Source organism: Molothrus aeneus, chromosome 18 (assembly GCF_037042795.1).
Source record: "Molothrus aeneus isolate 106 chromosome 18, BPBGC_Maene_1.0, whole genome shotgun sequence".
NCBI classification, from domain to species: Eukaryota; Metazoa; Chordata; class Aves; order Passeriformes; family Icteridae; genus Molothrus; species Molothrus aeneus.
In genome coordinates this window covers 2,142,655-2,160,465 of record NC_089663.1, presented here as the reverse complement: position 1 = coordinate 2,160,465, position 17,811 = coordinate 2,142,655, and the positions used below count along the sequence as shown (strand labels likewise).

Below are 17,811 nucleotides of genomic sequence, written 5' to 3'. Positions count from 1 at the left end.
ATTAAAATGAATGAGTTGCTTATTGTCATAAGCTAATAGTATTTTTTTTTTTCATTAGAAGGATTTACACATTTTCTTTTTGTTTTTCCCTCTCAGTTTTGCTTTGCAGAGCAAGTTCCTGCAGAAGGAAGATGGGATCTCATTTCCCCAGAGGCTGTTGAGTCACGTGTCGCCTCGCTGTTGAGCCACTGTTAGGTGTCCCCATGTCCCTTGCCAGGACATGCCATCCCTCCTGGTGACTGCCCCTTCCTGACTGACTCCTGCCCAGCCTGGACACCTGTGTGCCCCCCTTTGCCATTCAAAGCTGTGCCTTCAAGCGTGCTGAGAAACAAATGGGAGCTCAAGGTGCTCTGTCACAGAAACCAATGCTTGCTGCCAGCCATGTCCCCAGCTGAGCGGGTCCCAGTGCCCTCTGTCCCCAGGGCCTGTGCCAGTAGCCACTCTGGGATTTGCTGAGCCACAGGGTTCATGTTGAGCGTGCTGTGTTTTAGGGTTTTGAGGAAAATGCAGAGGCGGCACAGCAGCAACACGGACAGCGTGCCTCCTGAAAGGTAAATGCTTCTCCTTCTTCTTCCCTCCAGGTTCCTCCCCAAGAGAAGGGTTCTGGTTTAACAGTAGGGGTGTCAGATTAAGCCTTTTTCTGATCCAGATCCATTCTTCACATTTTTCTTGTGGCAAAAGCTGACAGGCCAAGAAACACAGTGCATTGTAATTAGGAAATAATTAGCTTCTGATTGTGATGGTGTGAATTATAACACCTGTATTGTCTCACCCTTCTCATGAGACTGAAAATGGAATAAGAGTTTTTAAAACTCCTCTCAGTTGCCCCATCTCTGGGTCAGGAAAAGGCTTAATCTGACATCGGGGGTGTTTCAGAAGATGAAAGCTCAAAATTGAGGAAGTCAAATTCCTGTGTGTGTGGTGTGGCCGGGCTCTCTGCTTGAGTCTGGGGATTCTAGAGACAAGTTTACTTTTCTCCTTGCTGTCAGTCCCTGATTGCTGCCAGCCAGTGTTTCAGGGTGACCCAGGATGGCACAGCTGGCAGACATCTGGCTGAGCTGGGCAGGATTGTGGAGCTCTGGAGGAAGGGATGGATTCATGGCACCTGAGCACTGTCAGTGTGCAAGGATGGACCTGTGTGAACAGGAACCATTCACACTTCTCTTACTGAGCTGTTTAAAAAGTCTGCTGGTCTGAAGCTCCCAACTACTCTGACTTAGTGTTTTATGAAGAGTTTGGGTGACTCTTTGCATCTTCCCAGAGTCTCTATCTATCTCCATGTATGTGAGTATTCAAAATACCTCTAATTTGTTTCTGTAATTATACCATCAGCAAGGGAGCCTTGCCACTGTTGTTGTTCTGGTACTAAATATTCCCTGGTGCTTTCCCAGAGTTAGAGTATGACTTTTTATATTTTTATTCCTAAAGAAAAAACTAATCTAATTACTCCAAGACAAAGATGGAACTAACAAATTTCATTGCTCTGTTTGAGCTGAGATGATAAGTGAAAGTTCATTGGTAAATATTTTATTTTCTATAGTGGTTTTGTAATTAGAGTTGAAGCTTTATGTCATTTATGTCATGGCCATTGCTAGCATGGTACCATTCCTAATTACAGGGGGAAAGAAAGCCATCTTCAAATTTTTTCTACATGATGCTTCTGATTTTTAACAGGGTAAATACATAGTCAGGAACAGAGGCTGAAGTTTTTCTAACTGTAGAAGGAAATGCTTTTGCCACTGGTCTTCACTTCTGTTAACTTCAGCAGCCTCACAATTTCAACAAACAACCCTTGTTTGTCTATAAATATGTCACAAATGAATTCCTTCCTGCTGAAAGCACACTCGTGTATCCTGGCAATATTATTCCAAAGGATAGCTGTGTCTTTATTTGTAGCACTGGGCTCCTCCCAGGCTGTTTGTTACATTCCCAGCCCTAAGCTGTGTGTACATCCCTGAACTCTAATGTTAGGTGTGAATTTAAAGGCCTGGCTGATGAATATTTTGGACCAGAACGAGGTGTGCAATGTCTTGTTGACTTGATTCCTTGCAGGAGCCTGTGGAGATGCAGTGGGAATGGGGTGCAGCTATAAAAAAAAAGCCTTATTAGGAGTTTGCTTAGTGGGAAGGTTTGGCCAGAGAGTTTTGAGGGTGTCCCCAGAGGGAGATGAAAGGCAGAGCTCTGTGCCCAGGGGAGGCTTTGGAACCCATGGGGGAGAGAGGGTTGAGGGCCCTGGGTGTGCTGTCTCAGCTTGTAACCACTGTTCCTAAAGTTAGAGATCTCCCAGGACTCAAATCAGGAGGGACCAAAGCTCTGCACCATGCCTTGCTTGTGGGCTTTGCCTCTTGCTGGGGTTTGTTTATTCTTTACTCTGCTTTTGCAGGTTAGAGAAGTGTTTGTTGTCTGTCAGGCATTTACTGACAGGGCCTGGTGATCATATTCTTGTTACCTGCATTGTTCCCTCTCAACTAAACTTTCCTTGTATTGATTTCTAGTGAAGGAAAAAACCCCTCTTGTCTTTTGATGTCAGGATAAAGGTATTTAGACTTTCTTTTTGGAATCTGGCTGTATTCCAACATGCTTAGGAAACAATCAGTGCCAGTACCAGTTCTGCCCAGTAATTTGGGTACATCCATGCCCAACTTGTCAAAAGTATAAAAATTAAAGAATTTAATTTTAATGGACCCATGAGCACATCCTTCACTTTTGTGTCAGGTCAGGGACACACAAAGCAGCTCTCAATGCTTCTTTTCCCCTGGTGACTCTGTCTCTTCTGGTGCTGTTAATCAGTGGGCAGGTAGTGATTGTCCCAAAATACAGAGGATTTTGGGGGTAGGTCATTGCTTTGAGTTAGCCTGGTTAGTTAGTTTGTTTATAGTATGACTCAACTTGGTGGTGCTGAGTCAGGTTCCATGAGGTTTTCTATGTTTTTCTTTATAGAAATCATTGTAGAAGATACTGATTTGGTACTGGATGTATTACTTCTTTGTTTATTTCCAAAAGCAAGCAGGGTGTTTGGAGCTTCATTCCTTGGTGAGGGAGCTGATGTGTTCTGGTCAGGTCTGGAGAAGCTCTCTGGTCTGGGTTACTGGTCTCCAGTTGTGCAGCTGTGACTTCTCTACAGAAAACACAGGGAAAAGCATCTGGAGACTTTGGTGTTCTGAGTGGGAATCTTTAAAATCAGAGAGTTTTGGGAAAGCTGCAAAAGGCAGGCCTCAGAGACAGCAGAACTGTGATTAGAGCTAAGCAGTTGCCATAAGATTTGTCAGCAGAAAAATTATATGAGATGTAGAAAGTAAGGACAAATAGAGCAATGGTCTGTGTATTAATGCTTGTCTAGAATACCTCCCTAAGCTACAGAAAAGTATATCTGGCAAGGTATTAGGAAGTTCTAAGCTTAATAATGGAGCTCTGTGCATTGTGTTTTAAGGCTTACAAGCAGGTATTGTATTTGAAATAAGCAAGCATTGTTTAACCAAAGGTATGTATGCTTATAGTGGTTGGATAGAACTACTGTCAATGTGCTTTTGCTGTGTGTGATTGGTCAAGAAACTTTAAAGTGAGTTGTAACATTGAGTTCTTTGGCTACTGCTGAGAACATGAGCTGCTGGCATCTTCCCATTGTCATAACCTTGTAATGAGAGTGATGCTGGAAAGTAAGCAGCTTGAGATGCATTCCCCAGCAGTCCCATCCCATTTGTGATTTGTACATAAACCCCCAACCAACAATAGAGAGTGTGATGAATCACTGCACTCAAGGCTGGGCTAAACCAGCACTGGTTCTGTGCCCCTGTTTTGACTGAATCCTGGTGTCTGTACCCCATTTTGGCTGAATCCCTGGGTCTGTGCCCCCATTTTGGCTGAATCCCTGGGGTCTGTACCCTCATTTTGGCTGAATCCTGGTGTCTGTACCCCTGGTTTGGCTGAATCCCTGGGGTCTCTGCCCCTGTTTTGACTGAATCCCTGGGGTCTCTACCCCATTTTGTCTGTGCCCCCATTTTGGCTGAATCCCTGGGGTCTGTGCCTCTGTTTTGGGTGAATCCCTGGGTCTGTGCCCCCATTTTGGGTGAATCCCTGGGGTCTGTACCCTGTTTTGACTGAATCCCGGGGTCTGTGCCCCTCTTTTGACTGAATCCTGGTGTCTGTACACCCATGTTAGCTGAATCTCTGGGGTCTGTACCCCATTTTGGGTGAATCCGTGGTGTCTGTACCCCCGTTTTGGCTGAATCCTTGGGGTCTGTTCCCCCATTTTGGGTGAATCCCTGGGTCTCTGCCCCTGTTTTGACTGCATCCCGGTGTCTGTCCCCTTTGCAGGAGCCGGAGCCAGACGCTGAGCTCTGAGGCCAGCGTGGACGAGAGCGGAGTGTTCGAGAGCCTCAAGGCCGAGGCCGCCTCCCCTCAGCAGCTCTTCTCGGGGCTGGCCGGCCTCCCCGCCGCCTCCATCGCCGCCGCGCCCTTCCCGGCGGGGCTGGTGCTGGGCTCGGCGGCCGGAGGGGGAGAAGTCTTCATCCAGATGCCGGCCCCGAGGGACGAGGGGGCCGGTCGAGCCGAGGGGGCCCCGTTCCACCACCGGGCCCCGGCGCATCCCTTCCAGCACGGGCACCACCGCGGCTCCTCGCTGCTGCACATGGCGGGCGGCGAGCGGCACGGGCACGGCGAGGAGGGCGCCGAGGAACAGGCCGGGACGCCGGCCCCGGCTCTCTCCGAGCTCAGAGCTGTCGTTGGGTGGCTGCAGAAGGGACTTCCCTTCATCTTGATCCTCCTGGCTAAAGTTTGTTTCCAGCACAAGCTTGGTGAGCGTTCATCAAAGCTTTTTGAGCTGTGGTTAGAGGGCGGTTGGGGGAATTTTTCACGCTCTGGTGTCTGGTGCATCCATCCTTTTTGAGCTGCTGTTGGAGGGTGGTTGGGAAACTTCATCAGGTTCTGATATCTGATACATCCATCCTCTTTGAAATGTGATTATGGAAAGGTTGGAGGCTTTATCAGGCTCTGATGTCTGATACATTTATCCATGTGGCAGTGTCCAGATGGAGTGTAGCATGAAGGGAACATATTCAAATGAATAGGGTAATGCATGTGATAAATTTGTGATAAATTCCCCCTACTTTCAGACCAAGCTGTGTTCATCCAGGTCAAATCCATCTGTTTCCTGTCCTGACCAGGGCTGTTCCTTTCCCTGATTTCTCCTTGACATTCCTCAGGATGTTACCAAGGCTTCTCTCTCTAGGAGAGATGGGGAGAGCTTACCCTGGTGACAGCAAAGCTTTCTGTGTGGCACAGAAGGAAGGGTTCAGAGACTCCTGTCTTGCAGGGAGGGTGCTGGGTGTGAAATGAAGTCAAACAGCATCAGCAGTTTCTCCCTGACAGAGCCTTTCCCTGCAGGAATTGCTGTGTGCATTGGCATGGCCAGCACCTTTGCCTACGCCAACTCCACGCTCCGAGAACAGGTGGCTCTGAAGGTGAGTCTGGCATTTTACTTTTTCCTGTATGGGGATTCTTGAAGGAGTTAGAGACAGGACCTCTGAGGTTTTTAGATGATGCCATTTATTTTCTTATTTTCTACATAAATAGGAAGGCTGAGTTCAGCTCACATCTTTACAGGATGTGAGAAGGTCAGAAGGTGGTTCAGAAGGTCACAAGACCCCTGGCTACAAGACCTTTTAATGATTTATTGACTGATAAAACACTGCTAACAAGAATATTTATGTTTTTGACTCAATCCTTGTGGACTTTCATCTTATGGACTCATGCTACAGTGTAAGCTTTCTTTGCTGATCATGTTATGACACACAGACCTACAATACTGTCTTCTAAGCTCCTTGTTTACCTTTGTAACTACTTTTATTTTTTCTATGTCTTAAACTCTAAACTTTCTTCCACTTAACATGTCTCTGCTTCAAACTATAAATCCACATTCTCACTTCTAGCACCTCAGTTTGGAAGCCTTTTCCAAGGTATCAAAAGAAATCCTGTCTTTAATTCTAAGCTTTGTCTTACAAGCCCAAAGTTCTGAGAATTCCCTGCATTTCAGATTCCAACACTCCTGTTCCCAGCAAACATAATTTTCCATGTACAAAATAGCATCTGTGATGAACCTTTGATTGCAGTGTAGGGCTGAATGTATTTATTTGTGCACAGATCTGTCTTCTCCTTCCTGCCTCTCCCCAATGCTCTCCCAAAGTCTCTGCCCTGCTTTTTTTGTGAAATGTGGTGTAGTAAAACAAAAAGGACAGGTCAGGGATGTTGTAATCTGCATCTCCCTCTGCCTGGCTGTGCCTGTTCCAGCACTTCTCTGCACCTTGGTTTTTCCATCATGTACAGCAGAGATGCTGAAGCCTATTTGACTTATTAATGATGAGATTTTGCTAATTAGCATTTAGATAATGCTTTGAGATGTTCAGCTGAAAGATTTTGTGGATGTGTTGCTTGCTAGTAGCTTTATAATGCTCTGGGCATTATTATGCTTAGAATGTAAAGAAACCAGCAGATCTTTTCAGGTCTTCTGATCTTCTGTGTCAGAAAAACAGTTCAACAGCACAAAGCTAGAATTGCTTTTTTGTCCAAATTAGAGAATGGGTGGCACAAGTGCATGCCTGTATGTGCCAACAGCAGTGGAGTCAGTGAGATGCAGCACGGAGTGAGCAGATCAGTGGCACAGCCCAGTAACAGATTGCTGCTGCCTTGCACTCTGCACCTCTGCCCTTCCAGCACTGTGCCCCTTGATCTGCCTGCTTTAAATCTCAGCACAGCAGGCCTGGCTGCTGAGCAGCTACAGAGACCTCCTTGCTTAATAAATCAGCTCACATGAAAAATGGTGGGTGTTTTCCTCTCAGGAATAAAATTTACTCCCCAAAGTTACCAAGGGCCAAGACCCAGGACAGTGTCTTCTGCCATCCAGCTTGTCTGTAACATTCCATATATGTTGAAATGCAAAATTTCCACTTCTTTTGACCTTTAATTATTTGTTCAATCAAAAATGAATGTTCCAGAAGCACCATGCTTTAGGAGAACACCCAGATGTGCTGCAGGTAGTGGTGGGGTATATTTGATTTAGCTGAGCCTTCCACTGAGTGACTTTGGGTTTATTTATAAAAACACCCCTTCCATGAATTGTCACTCCAGCAGGTGACAGCTCAGATTTTAGGACAATATGTTGAATGGACTTTCTTTTAATCTGCATTTTAAATATCAGGGGATTTCAGGTTTCCCAAGAAAGATCCCAACTTTGAGGATGCATTCTGCAAGTAATTCTGTAATTTTCACCAGCTAATTTCAATTAATTTCCATTGAAAAGGTTACAGGAGAGAGAAGCATTTCTGCTTGTGTTTATAGATGTCTTTACCTTGCAGACCACTTCTTAGTCCTGTGTAAATAACTAATTACTGAGCACTTTGTTACATATTTGCATCCCCTGGATTGGGTTTTTCAGCAGTTGAAGGCTCAGCTCAAGTGTTGGGATTTTGAGCTGAAATAACTCTGCTCATTTTCCTTACTCAGGAGAAGAGATCAGTGCTGGTTGTCTTCTGGATCCTGGCCTTCCTCACTGGAAACACCCTGTACTTGCTTTACACATTCAGCTCTCAGCAGCTGTACAACAGGTGAGCAAAATCTGCATTGTGCAGGGTGGGAGCAGGGGATAATTGCCAGGGAGGGAGAGAGGGAAGCTTCTCCTCCACACTGTGGGAGGAACTGTGTGCCCCTAAAGGATTTGCTGTCTTTGGTACATCTTTGTAATACCTTCCAGTGCAGGAAAAGGATGTGTGTGTCACCCTACCATACACCTGTCAGTAAAGGACATAGGCAGTGTATAAATGGGCCAGGGTGTGATGGTGTCAAAGCAGGGTGGATCCTTTCCAAAAATGCCCTCTGAATTCCCATTGTGACCACTGCAGCTGACCATCAAGGGCAGGTGTCAGAGGCAGATGAGGAACTGACCCACTGATTTTCCTCTTCAGTCTGTGCAGATTGGAGTGCAGGACAGGAGATGAAGTAGCATTTTTTTACCCCAGTGTTCTCAGGGCACTTGGAAATGAGGTAATTAAAATAGCCTTGCCTTTCAAATCCTGACTGGGTTCATTCTCAAATACAGAAAGGTTTGTGCTCATGGATTTGAGCCACAACTTAATATAAATCAGACAGGAATAATCACAGCTATAAGCATATAATAAGCAGAGAAAGGGGGAGAGCTGAGAAGGTTTGAATGTGGGGCTGAAGGGGAGAGGCCAAGCCGTGGGATTGTCTGGATGGAGCTTGTGGGAGGGAGTGGGAAAGGAGGAACAGGAATGGCAGAAAGGTCTGGAAGTGAAATGTTTGCACACAGGGTAGCAGGGTGTCTCTGAGAAGGTGGCCAAGGTTAAAAGCATGAATGGGACTAGTTCAAAATAAAGGGTAGATCATCTGAAATAAAGGGATTTTAGCAATTTGGGGCCATCTTACAGACAGTTTAGAGTGTGGTTTATTACCAGTGGCCAGGCTGGGCCACAGCTCCAGGAAAAGCCCTGTTCCTATGGGTGCTGCAGTGCTGTCATGCTCAGGCTGCTGTAGCTCTTGCTTGCCAGACCTGGGACTATTCACAAGCCAGGCTTGTCAAATTAGAAATGTCTGCTTCAGTTCTGTTTCTTTCTTTCATTTTTCATTTCCTGATTTTTTTTCTTGTTTCTAGTGCATGAATAGTAGTAAAGTTTCTGATTCTGTTTCTGTTTTTAGGGTGTAATTTTACCTGTTGTGCTGTGCCAGTGTTGTGAGTATTTTAATTTCATGTTCAGGCTTTTCATTTTGGGTTGGTTACTTTACTTTGCTTTTTTTTTTTCTTTTTTAACTGTTCAGTTTTTGCTTTCTACCATGAGGCTTTAGCAGGTAAATACCCTGAAGATGAATCCAGTTTTTTCAGCCTGACTAGGGTCTAGTTCTCATTATTGCTCAGGCCAGTAGCTCCTGCCCATTGCTGGGTGAAATTCTGCTGTCCCAGGCTCCACTTTTTTAAACAGCAAACATTCAGCCCAGTAAATGACATTATGTGAGGAGCATTAATTTTTGGATCTTTGGTTCAGGTAAGAATTACAGAGAATTAACAGAGCCCAGCTCTTGTTGTGTTTCAGGCAGTGGCACTGTCAGGGCAGGACACAAAGTGTGAAGTTCTCACCTCTCTGCCATGGCTGGTGCAGGGTTTCCTGTGCCACCCCTTTGTTTGATGTGCCCAGTGGGTTTGGGGGCTGTGCCCCTGTGGCAGAGCAGCCTCAGGGGCTGAGGGGTGTTCCCTTGGCCAGGGAAGCAGGATTGTCCTGAGCAGGACTTGCCAGGACAAGCTGTGACACCCAGGTCCCACACTCTGCACTGAGGGCACTGGCAGCGCCCCAGGCAGTGGGAAAGGCAGGTTTGGACACTGCTGGCTTCCAGACAGACTTCTTGGGTGCCTGGGTCCTGTTTTGTGACACTGGGCAAACCTGCTGACCCCTGTAGAAGTGGGCAAGAGCAAGTCAGGAGGCCCAAAGGAGCCACAAATCTGATTTGTGTTTCTTCCTCCTCTTGCCCTTGAGAACTTCCCTGAAGTTCAGGGCCCTTGCTGGGCTCTCTCCAGCCAGCAGTGGCTGCAAGGAGTTGAGCAAGCTTCTCCTCAGTGGTATTTGAGCTTTGGTGTCTCTTTCAGCCTAATATTCCTGAAACCCAACCTGGACAGGCTGGACTTCTTTGACCTGATGTGGATTGTGGGCATTGCAGACTTTGTGCTGAAGTACCTCACCATTGCCCTGAAATGCCTCGTGGTGGCCCTGCCCAAGATCATCCTCGCTGTCAAGTCAAAGGTAGGAGACTCTTCTTGAGGTACAAACCTTTGTCTCTGATTATCTGCTACCTTCACCACACGTTTGCAGCATGGAATCAGAGAATCAGGGAATGGTTTGGGTGGGAAGGGACCTTAAATCCCACCCAGTGCCACCCCTGCCATGGCAGGGACACCTCCCACTGTCCCAGCCTGGCCTGGGAAATTTCCAGGGATCCAGGGGCAGCCCCAGCTGCTCTGGGCACCTGTGCCAGGGCCAGGTATGGATGGAAGATTAAAAACATTAAAATCTGCTGCTAAACCTTTGGCAGAAAGTCACCTGGGCTTGAGGGGTGCTTTTTGAGCCATCACAGACCTGAGCAAGGGTTTGGTGCTCCCAGCAGTGATTAAAGCCCAGGGAGGTGAGGTGAGCAGTGCTTGAGGAGGAATCAGTGCTAGCAGCCAGATAATTGCTTCTCTCATTGAGTTGAAGTCTTGTTTTCTGAGTAATCTCTGTAAATTCTTATTTCTGAAGCAGGAACCTCTTCATTTCCTGGGAAGAAATTGCAAATATTTGTCTCTTTGGCTTCCCACTTGGGTCAAAGAAGTAACTGGGTTAAACTAAAGCCACAAAAGGCAGCACCAGTTCTAACCATGGGATTAATTAAATGCTGCACATATTTAAATGTTTATGAAGCCACATGTAGACTAAGCCTAACTTGTAAAAGTTTCTCTCTCATTCCAATCACTTTTTGATATATTTTTATTTCACATCTCTCTCATTCTCTCCCTCCACTCAGCAGTGTCCCCATTCTGGGGGCAGATGTGGCAATGTGTGTTATTTGCATTCAGTAAAGAAACCCCTGGCAGCTGTGGGGATGGAGGGCACCTGCAGGTGCCAGGTACCAGCAGGAATTGCTGAAAGTCTGGGCACTTCAGGGGGGATCTAAACTGGGAATAGTTTTGCTTAGAAATGACAGGGGTGGCAGGGGAGTTGAGCAGTTTGTTCCTGCACAGCAGGGCTATCTGTGATGGTTATTAATTTAATTCTGGCAATTGTCCAGCTTTTTTTTTTCCCATCCTTCTATTATTATTATTATATTTTGGGAGATTAATGTGCTGGGTCAGAGCATAATCCAGGCTGGGGAGGGAGGAAGAAGTGATGTGAATAGTCCTCCCAAGATAAATGGCAGTGTTGGAAAAGGTTCACAGCCTTTGCTTGCTTGTCTGAGAGCCATCCCAAGTACTCATTAATCCTTGTCTGGAGAGAAGAAAGAGAAGGGGTCTTTATTTGCAGCTCCAGTGAGAGGCTGGTAGGATCACATCTGTCAAGGGCCTGTAATGACTCAGAGCACAGATGCTTCATTTTTAGTACCTTTTTCTGGAGAGCAATGTGTCTCACTTTTTTTAAGCCCCTTTTTGTCTGAGGATGTTGGGGATGGTCTCACTGTCCCCTGGCACTGCTGGCACCCACCAGCAGATCTGGGTTTGGTTTGGGGGCTCTCTCCCCCACTCTGCAGCCTTTAACCCAGCCAAGGATGAGATGTAACAAATTAAGGAAGATCAAACTGGGATGGGAGGGCTCCAGGAGAACCACAGGGCACCATGGAAATGGTAATCAGTGATCACATAGCTGAGCTCCTGCCTTGAGCCTGCTGACCCCTGGCCTGCACAGGCCAGCACAGGTGAGGATTTAAATGGAACCTTTGCTCAGTTTGAACACTTCTGGTGCAATTTATGCACATTAACTTGGACCTAAATTTTTATCAAGTTTTTTTCTCTGAATACTTGCCAGATACAAAGTTATTCTCTTCCTCCCAATGTCCTCCAAGTAGGATTTCTGCCTGAAGCCCAGCTTGGAGTTTATGAGCTTCTGGGTAGTTGTCATTTGATGGTACCAGGCTGCTGGAGAAATAAGAATTTAACTCAGCAGAGCTCCATTTTTTCAAGATGGGTATTTCTGTATAGTGAGAAGTTTTAGTGCCAGTTTAACTACTCAGAACAGCAGCCTCTTGCTCCCCTGGTAGAGGACCTGAAATGGAGGTTGCTGCTGGAGTTCAGCACCCAGGGATTTAATCCTCAGCTGCTGGCAGTCAGCAGGAGATCCTAAAACTTGCCCTTGGATGGGATGTGGGGAACTTTAATCATCCTGCACTCAGCTCAGATCTGAGCTGGCTCTTCAGATTTTCCTCATTTGGAAGTTCAAAGGCACTTGCAAAGCTAGTCTGGCTTTTCCTGCTGCTCCTTGGGATCCTGGTCTTCTCTGAATACTGTGTGGGGTTTGCTTTTATTTATCAGTCTTTATATCTCCCCTCAGTCTTGTCTGTAGACTGAACTCCAACAATTTTTTGAGTCTTTTCTCAGAGATTGTTAATTCCAGATCTTATTATTCTCTTCTGGACTGTCTTCATTCCCTCCTTGTTTTCCAGACCATTTCTCCAGTCTCTCAAGATGAATTTGGAATATAATCCTTCTTTCCAATTGTGCTTACAGTTTAGTGTCAGCTGTACATTACTTTGTTCCGTCAAAATCATCAATGACAATAGTGAATAGCACTGAACTCTGCTTTCATCAGTTGGATGCATCTTTTCATTTTGAAAGAAAACACATGAAAAATGTGGGTCACAACACTCAGTTCCCCCATCCAAAGTACCTGGTCATGTTTTCCTAGTATGGCCCATCACAGGAAGGACAATTTTTGTACAAACTTCTGTGGTTTGTAATATCAGTTTATGCTTTAACTGAGAGAAAGTGAACTCAAATTGAGGGGCAGAAAAAGTTTGTCTTTGCACAGTGGGCAAAACCCATCATCACGGGTGCTGGAAATGTGGAGCATGAGAGTTGCTTTATTATGAGGATACAACCAGCCAGAATTCCCCCAGCCTGAGCAACTCAGAAATTCAGAGCAACTCCTCCAAAGAATGAGGGAAGACTGAAATTCTGACAAAATAACCCCAGACTTTCCCAGTTTCCAAACCAGCCTGGAAAACAGAGGCACCAGGAGAGGCTGTGAGACTCCAGTCAGGCTGGAATGCAGGGAGAGAAGAGCTTGGAGAGGATTGGAGAGAAAAGCAGGAGAAGGAAGGTCACCCCAGCATCAGACTGATCCCAGAGCTCTGGGGAGTTTCCAGAGGATCCCACCCGTGCTGGGGGTGTCCCCTCCCTGCCCCCAGGCTGTGACAGGGACACTGAGCTGGGTACAGGTTGCAGGAACAGCTGAGCTCATCATTCCTTCAGAAGGGAGGGCTTGGCTGAAGGCTCTCCATTAAAAAAGGCAAATAAGATCATTTGGTTCAATATAAAATGAATTAAAGTAAATTAAACTGCAGGAGCCATGTGGCCTGCAGAGGCTTCCATTGTTGTGCACACATCAAGGGCAGCTTTTCATTTGCACTGCTAAGGAATGACAGCTTGAGGGGGGTGGAATTCAAAATCAGGAAATAAATAATAAAAAGACACACTTGCCAAAGATTTCACTTAGGAAATCCCAGGTGCCTGCAAGCCTCCCATCCCCTCCTCATGTTGTTGTCAGCAATCTGAGCTGCAGAAGTGAGTGAAACATGGGGGGAGGGAGAAGGAAAATCAAACCAAATAGGACTGTAAGGAACTGTTAGCCCAAGTTCTTGCATCTGTGTGTCTCTGTCCCTACAGGGGACAGAGATACCATGGACATTTTAATACAAAGGCCCTAAATAAGGGTTTTCTCTGCATGCTCAGTGCAGAGCCAAGTTAGAGGGGACTGCATTTCCAGGAGAGGGAAAATGCAGAAGGAGAGCAGTGACATTGCCCCCTTTCTGCAGCTTTGAACATACTTGCTTGGTGGTTTGTTCCAGTTGATTGTTTGATTAGTGCTTTTTATTTTTAAAGTACCATCTCATCAAGTCTGGTCAGAGAAAACTTGGTCTGGATTTGTCAGCAATTGCAAATTCTGCACTTGGACCTTGGACAAAAACCCTTCTTCAGGTGCACATCATATTTCCTGTCATAGCTGGACACAGCTCTGCCAGGGAACCTGGCACATTAATTTCCATCTTCCTTCTGAAACTGCATCTTTTTTTTTTTGTTCTAATGGAAGAAAAGGCTCTTGGAGCATTTGAGTCCTCTCAAAATACAGAAGCAATAAAAAACTCACTGGGAGCTGGCTCATAGATGATGTTGAATAAAATGTACCCAGGCAAAGATGTTCCTGGTCCTTGTCTGTGCAGTATGGAATTTATTGTGGCTGAAGAGGTGTCACCCATGGGCAGGTGACAGCCCATCCTCTCTGGCCTTGCTCCTCTTTGGGGGAGCTCACTCACAAACAGATTCACTCTTCATGGAGCAGCCTGAGCTTGGCTCCTCTTGAGCCACAGGAACTCCAGGATGTTCTGCAAAGGCTTCTCCCTGCTGCAGCTGGGACTGATGTGCTGTCCCAGAGTCAGGAGTGTGGGATTCATTATTTACAAAAGTAAAAAGCCAACTGAAGCACAAGAGCAGGTGCTGAGGAGTGGGGACTCCTCTGTCCCCCTCCCTAAACTTGCTTTGCAAATCACTACTACTGAACTTGTTAAAAATCATTGCTCTTCAGTGTTTTCCCAGTTTATCTTTCCAGTTTCAGACACAAAAGATGTGATTTTCAGAGCCATTTAAATTCTCAATTTCCCCTCTAGTCCCACCTTGCCATTACTCCTCATTGGTCCTGCATGGATTTTCACCAGCATCCTCCATGCCACAGTGCTGTTTGCTGTGTAAATCTGGGAATTTTCTCTTTTACTGCTCCTACCCAGCACTTGATCTGTTGGCACCATGACCTGGAATCTCAGCAGAGCCTGCTCTCCTCTGATCCAAATTGCCAGCAGGACTCCAAAGCTTTTTCAAGCACGTTTCAGAATATGCCCTAATGCTGCTGCTGGCAGCAGAACAAGTGAGACTTGGAGCTTCCCTCGAGTGCTAATCACACCTTGCAGTTGCCTCATTGCAACTTGTCTCACTTCTCCTGCCTGCCCCACTCTGATTCCACTCTGTCAGTCCTTGCTGTGCCTCTGTTCCTTGTGGGAGGCACAGCCTTATGGCAAAGGAGCTGCACACAGCCCTGGGGGAGTCAGCATTCCCCCTGCTGCTGCAGCCTGCCCCCTGTGCTGTGTCTAGCTTGGGATTCAGTTTTTAATTACACTGTTCCAGGTTATTTTGCTGGGAGACTTCTCCCCTCCATCACCACGCCCCAAGGATGAAGGTGAGGGATGGAAAGAAGCTCTTGCAGCAACTGGAAAGTTCACAGGAAACAAAGAGAAGAAAATTCTACAAGTTCAAGTTGAGTTGCTACACTGGAGAATTAAATCCTGTCCTTTACTTTGCCAAGTAATTCCTGTGTGAGTCTAGAGAAGTCAGGGGTCCAGCTTTTAATGGTAATGTGATCTAGAAAATGAAGTGCTTTATAAAAAATCTAATCCCAGCACCTCAGCTTGGACACCAAAGCAACCTTGTCTTGACCTTTGTCTTTGTGTGTCTCAGGTTCTCATTTAGAAAATGCAGAGAAAAGCTGTCCCTGAGGTCAGCCAGCAGCATGAAAATAAAGGGGTTTTAAAAGTGTTTTCTGTAGTGCTGCTGTTGTAAAGGGACTGAAGAAATTCCAGGAATGTGCTCCTCTGGGCAGAGCTCAAATGGCAGGAAGGGATCAGACGCAGATCTGCCATCAGGTGGTGAGGATGGAACAAAATACCCAGAAATTCCATTGTCTCCATGCAAAACCAGCCAGTGCAGTACAGGCTGAAACTCTGCATGTACAGAAGGGAAAGTGCAATTGTGTGAAAATGCTGAATTCCCTTCTTTCAAAAGAAGTTTTGAGCTATAGAAATGGTATTTCTGTGTGGTGAAGGAGGTTCAGAAAAATGGGGGGATTATATCCCAGTCATTGACTTGTGTTTTTAACTGAGCTCTGAAAAAAAAAAAAAGAATCAAAATTTCACCATGTGGTATCTGAGGCTCATCAGCAGAGCTGCTAAAATTAGATCCCAGCACAGCCCTTCCCCACGTGTGCTAATGAAGTGTTTGATAGCAGCAGCAGCAGCTCCCTCAGAGGGAGCAGGGCCAGCACTGCCCTCCTCACTTCTTGGGCAGGCTGAATTAACCCTTGATGGGAGCATGGGAGCAGAGCCTTTCTGCTCTCCCTGCCCCCACCTTCATCAGGAGCCAGAATTCCAGCTCATATCTTATTTAATCTCTGCAGTTCAGCTCCCACACTGTCCAGTCCTGCACAGGGCTGGCTCACAGGCCCACCAGAAAGATTCTGCTGATCTTAGAGAGCTCTTCAACCTCTCTACATTCCAGAGAAAATTCCCAGATTTACACAGCTTTTTCTGACATAGGAAAACTCACCTGATAGAAACAGACCTTGCTTTATTTCAAGCTGTTGTGCCAAGCACAGGAGAAATAATTATGTTTGTGCTTTATATAGCACACAGTTGTAATCTTGAAGGAAAAAAAAAGCTGGTGTATTTTAGCAGAATTTTTCAGACAAAATACAGCTGAGACAAAGATCTGACTTTGAAAAGTGTAACCTAGATAGCCAAGAGATAACAGAGCTGAGCAGTGGCAGACAGGTGTGTTGAGTGTGCTCCCACTGATGGGTGCTGTCTGCAGTAAGTTGCTGCTATCAGAAATCTGCATTTTACTGCTGAAACTGTAGGGAACAATCCTCATTTTCCAAGCTTCTGGCTCAGAAGGAGGGCCTCACTTCTGCATCAGCCCTTTGTAGAATCATTTCTGATTTTCTGGCACTTTTCCTAGTTTAAAGAAGGGGCTGGTGTGGTGCACTGAGATGCCTGAAGTTTTTAGTTCTCTTCAAGTGATGCTCAGCTGCCCTGCTGGAATCACTCTAAACCTACCAACATTTATGGTCAGGTGGGTGCTGCTAAGGGGCTGCAGGGGGGGATGCATCCCTTAAAACATCACTTCACTCTTGGGAGGCTGTCAGCAAGTTTCTAGCTGCTAAAACATCCTGCTACCCTGCAGTTACCACTGGAAACTGGAGATAGGGGAGTTCTGGCAGCTCTGGGGAGGGTGCAGGAGTTGTGGCTGGATGCTGAAGTTTGTCACTCGATGCCACTGCCACCTCCAGAGCCTGGCTGTGCCCCAGGGCTGTGCCCAGCTTTGCTCACAGGTGTGCACTCGGGGCTCTTGGTGCTCAGAGGTTGTGTTGGAGCAGAGTTCCAGCCGGGATGCAGGATGCTGTGGCATGCAGGATGCAGCAGCTCTGGCTGATGCAATGGGACAGCAAGCAGTGACCTGTCCCAGCCAGCAGCAGGGATGGATGGAGGGTGGGAGGGATGAGAGCAGAAAGCAAAATTCGCTGCCTTTACCTTGCTGGGAGCTTTCATCAGAGCCCTGTGGAGGGACACGGTGACAGCGTTGTCATTTCTGCCCCAGCAACGCCCAAAATAAACCATGATGGCATCGCAGCGGCGGGCTGGGAGAGGCCGGAGCGCTAATTGCATAAATTGGGGCGGTCCCGAGCCCGGACTGCTGCGGCTGCTGCCCGGGGCTGTGCGGGGAGGGGATGGCGTGGGGTGGGAATGGGATGGGATGGAAGGGGAATGGGGATGGGGTGGGCTTGGATGGGGATGATGGGGATGGGGATGGGAGTGGGATGGGGATGGGGATGAGGATAGAGATGAGATGGGCATGGAGGGGGGATGGGATGAGAAGGGGAGAGGGGATGGGGAGGGGGTGGAGGGGGGATGGGGTGGGGATGGCAATGGGATGGGATGGAAGGGGAATGGGGATGGGGATGGGGATGGGGATGGGGATGGGGATGGGGATGGGGAAGAGATAGTGTGGGGATTGGGATAGAAGGGGGATGGGATGGGATGGGATGGGATGGGATGGAGATGAGGATGGGATGAGGATGAGGATGGGATGGGATGGGGGGAGGATGGGGATGGGGATGAGGATAGAGATAGAATGGGGATGGAGGGGGGATGGGATGGGGCTGGAGGGGGATGGGATGGGATGGAGGGGGGATAGGGCTGGTGTGGGGAGGGGAGAGGGGATGGGATGGGGTAGGGATGGTGAGGGGA

At 47.0% G+C, this 17,811-nt stretch overlaps 1 protein-coding gene across 4 annotated transcripts in view; it reads left to right on the top strand.

Annotated features, from left to right (window-relative positions):
* Nucleotides 1-17,811, top strand: part of RNFT2 (ring finger protein, transmembrane 2) — a 31,174-nt gene that overhangs the window by 1,947 nt on the left and 11,416 nt on the right. For all 4 annotated transcript variants that reach the window (XR_010784684.1, XR_010784683.1, XM_066561916.1 and 1 more), the window contains exons 3-7: nucleotides 97-551; nucleotides 4,315-4,793; nucleotides 5,383-5,459; nucleotides 7,498-7,598; nucleotides 9,647-9,800. Coding sequence is in view for 2 of the 4 variants with exons in the window: in XM_066561916.1 (XP_066418013.1) it covers nucleotides 469-551; nucleotides 4,315-4,793; nucleotides 5,383-5,459; nucleotides 7,498-7,598; nucleotides 9,647-9,800 (894 nt within the window). In the remaining 2 variants the exon portion in view is untranslated. The remainder of the gene's footprint in view (nucleotides 1-96; nucleotides 552-4,314; nucleotides 4,794-5,382; nucleotides 5,460-7,497; nucleotides 7,599-9,646; nucleotides 9,801-17,811) is intronic.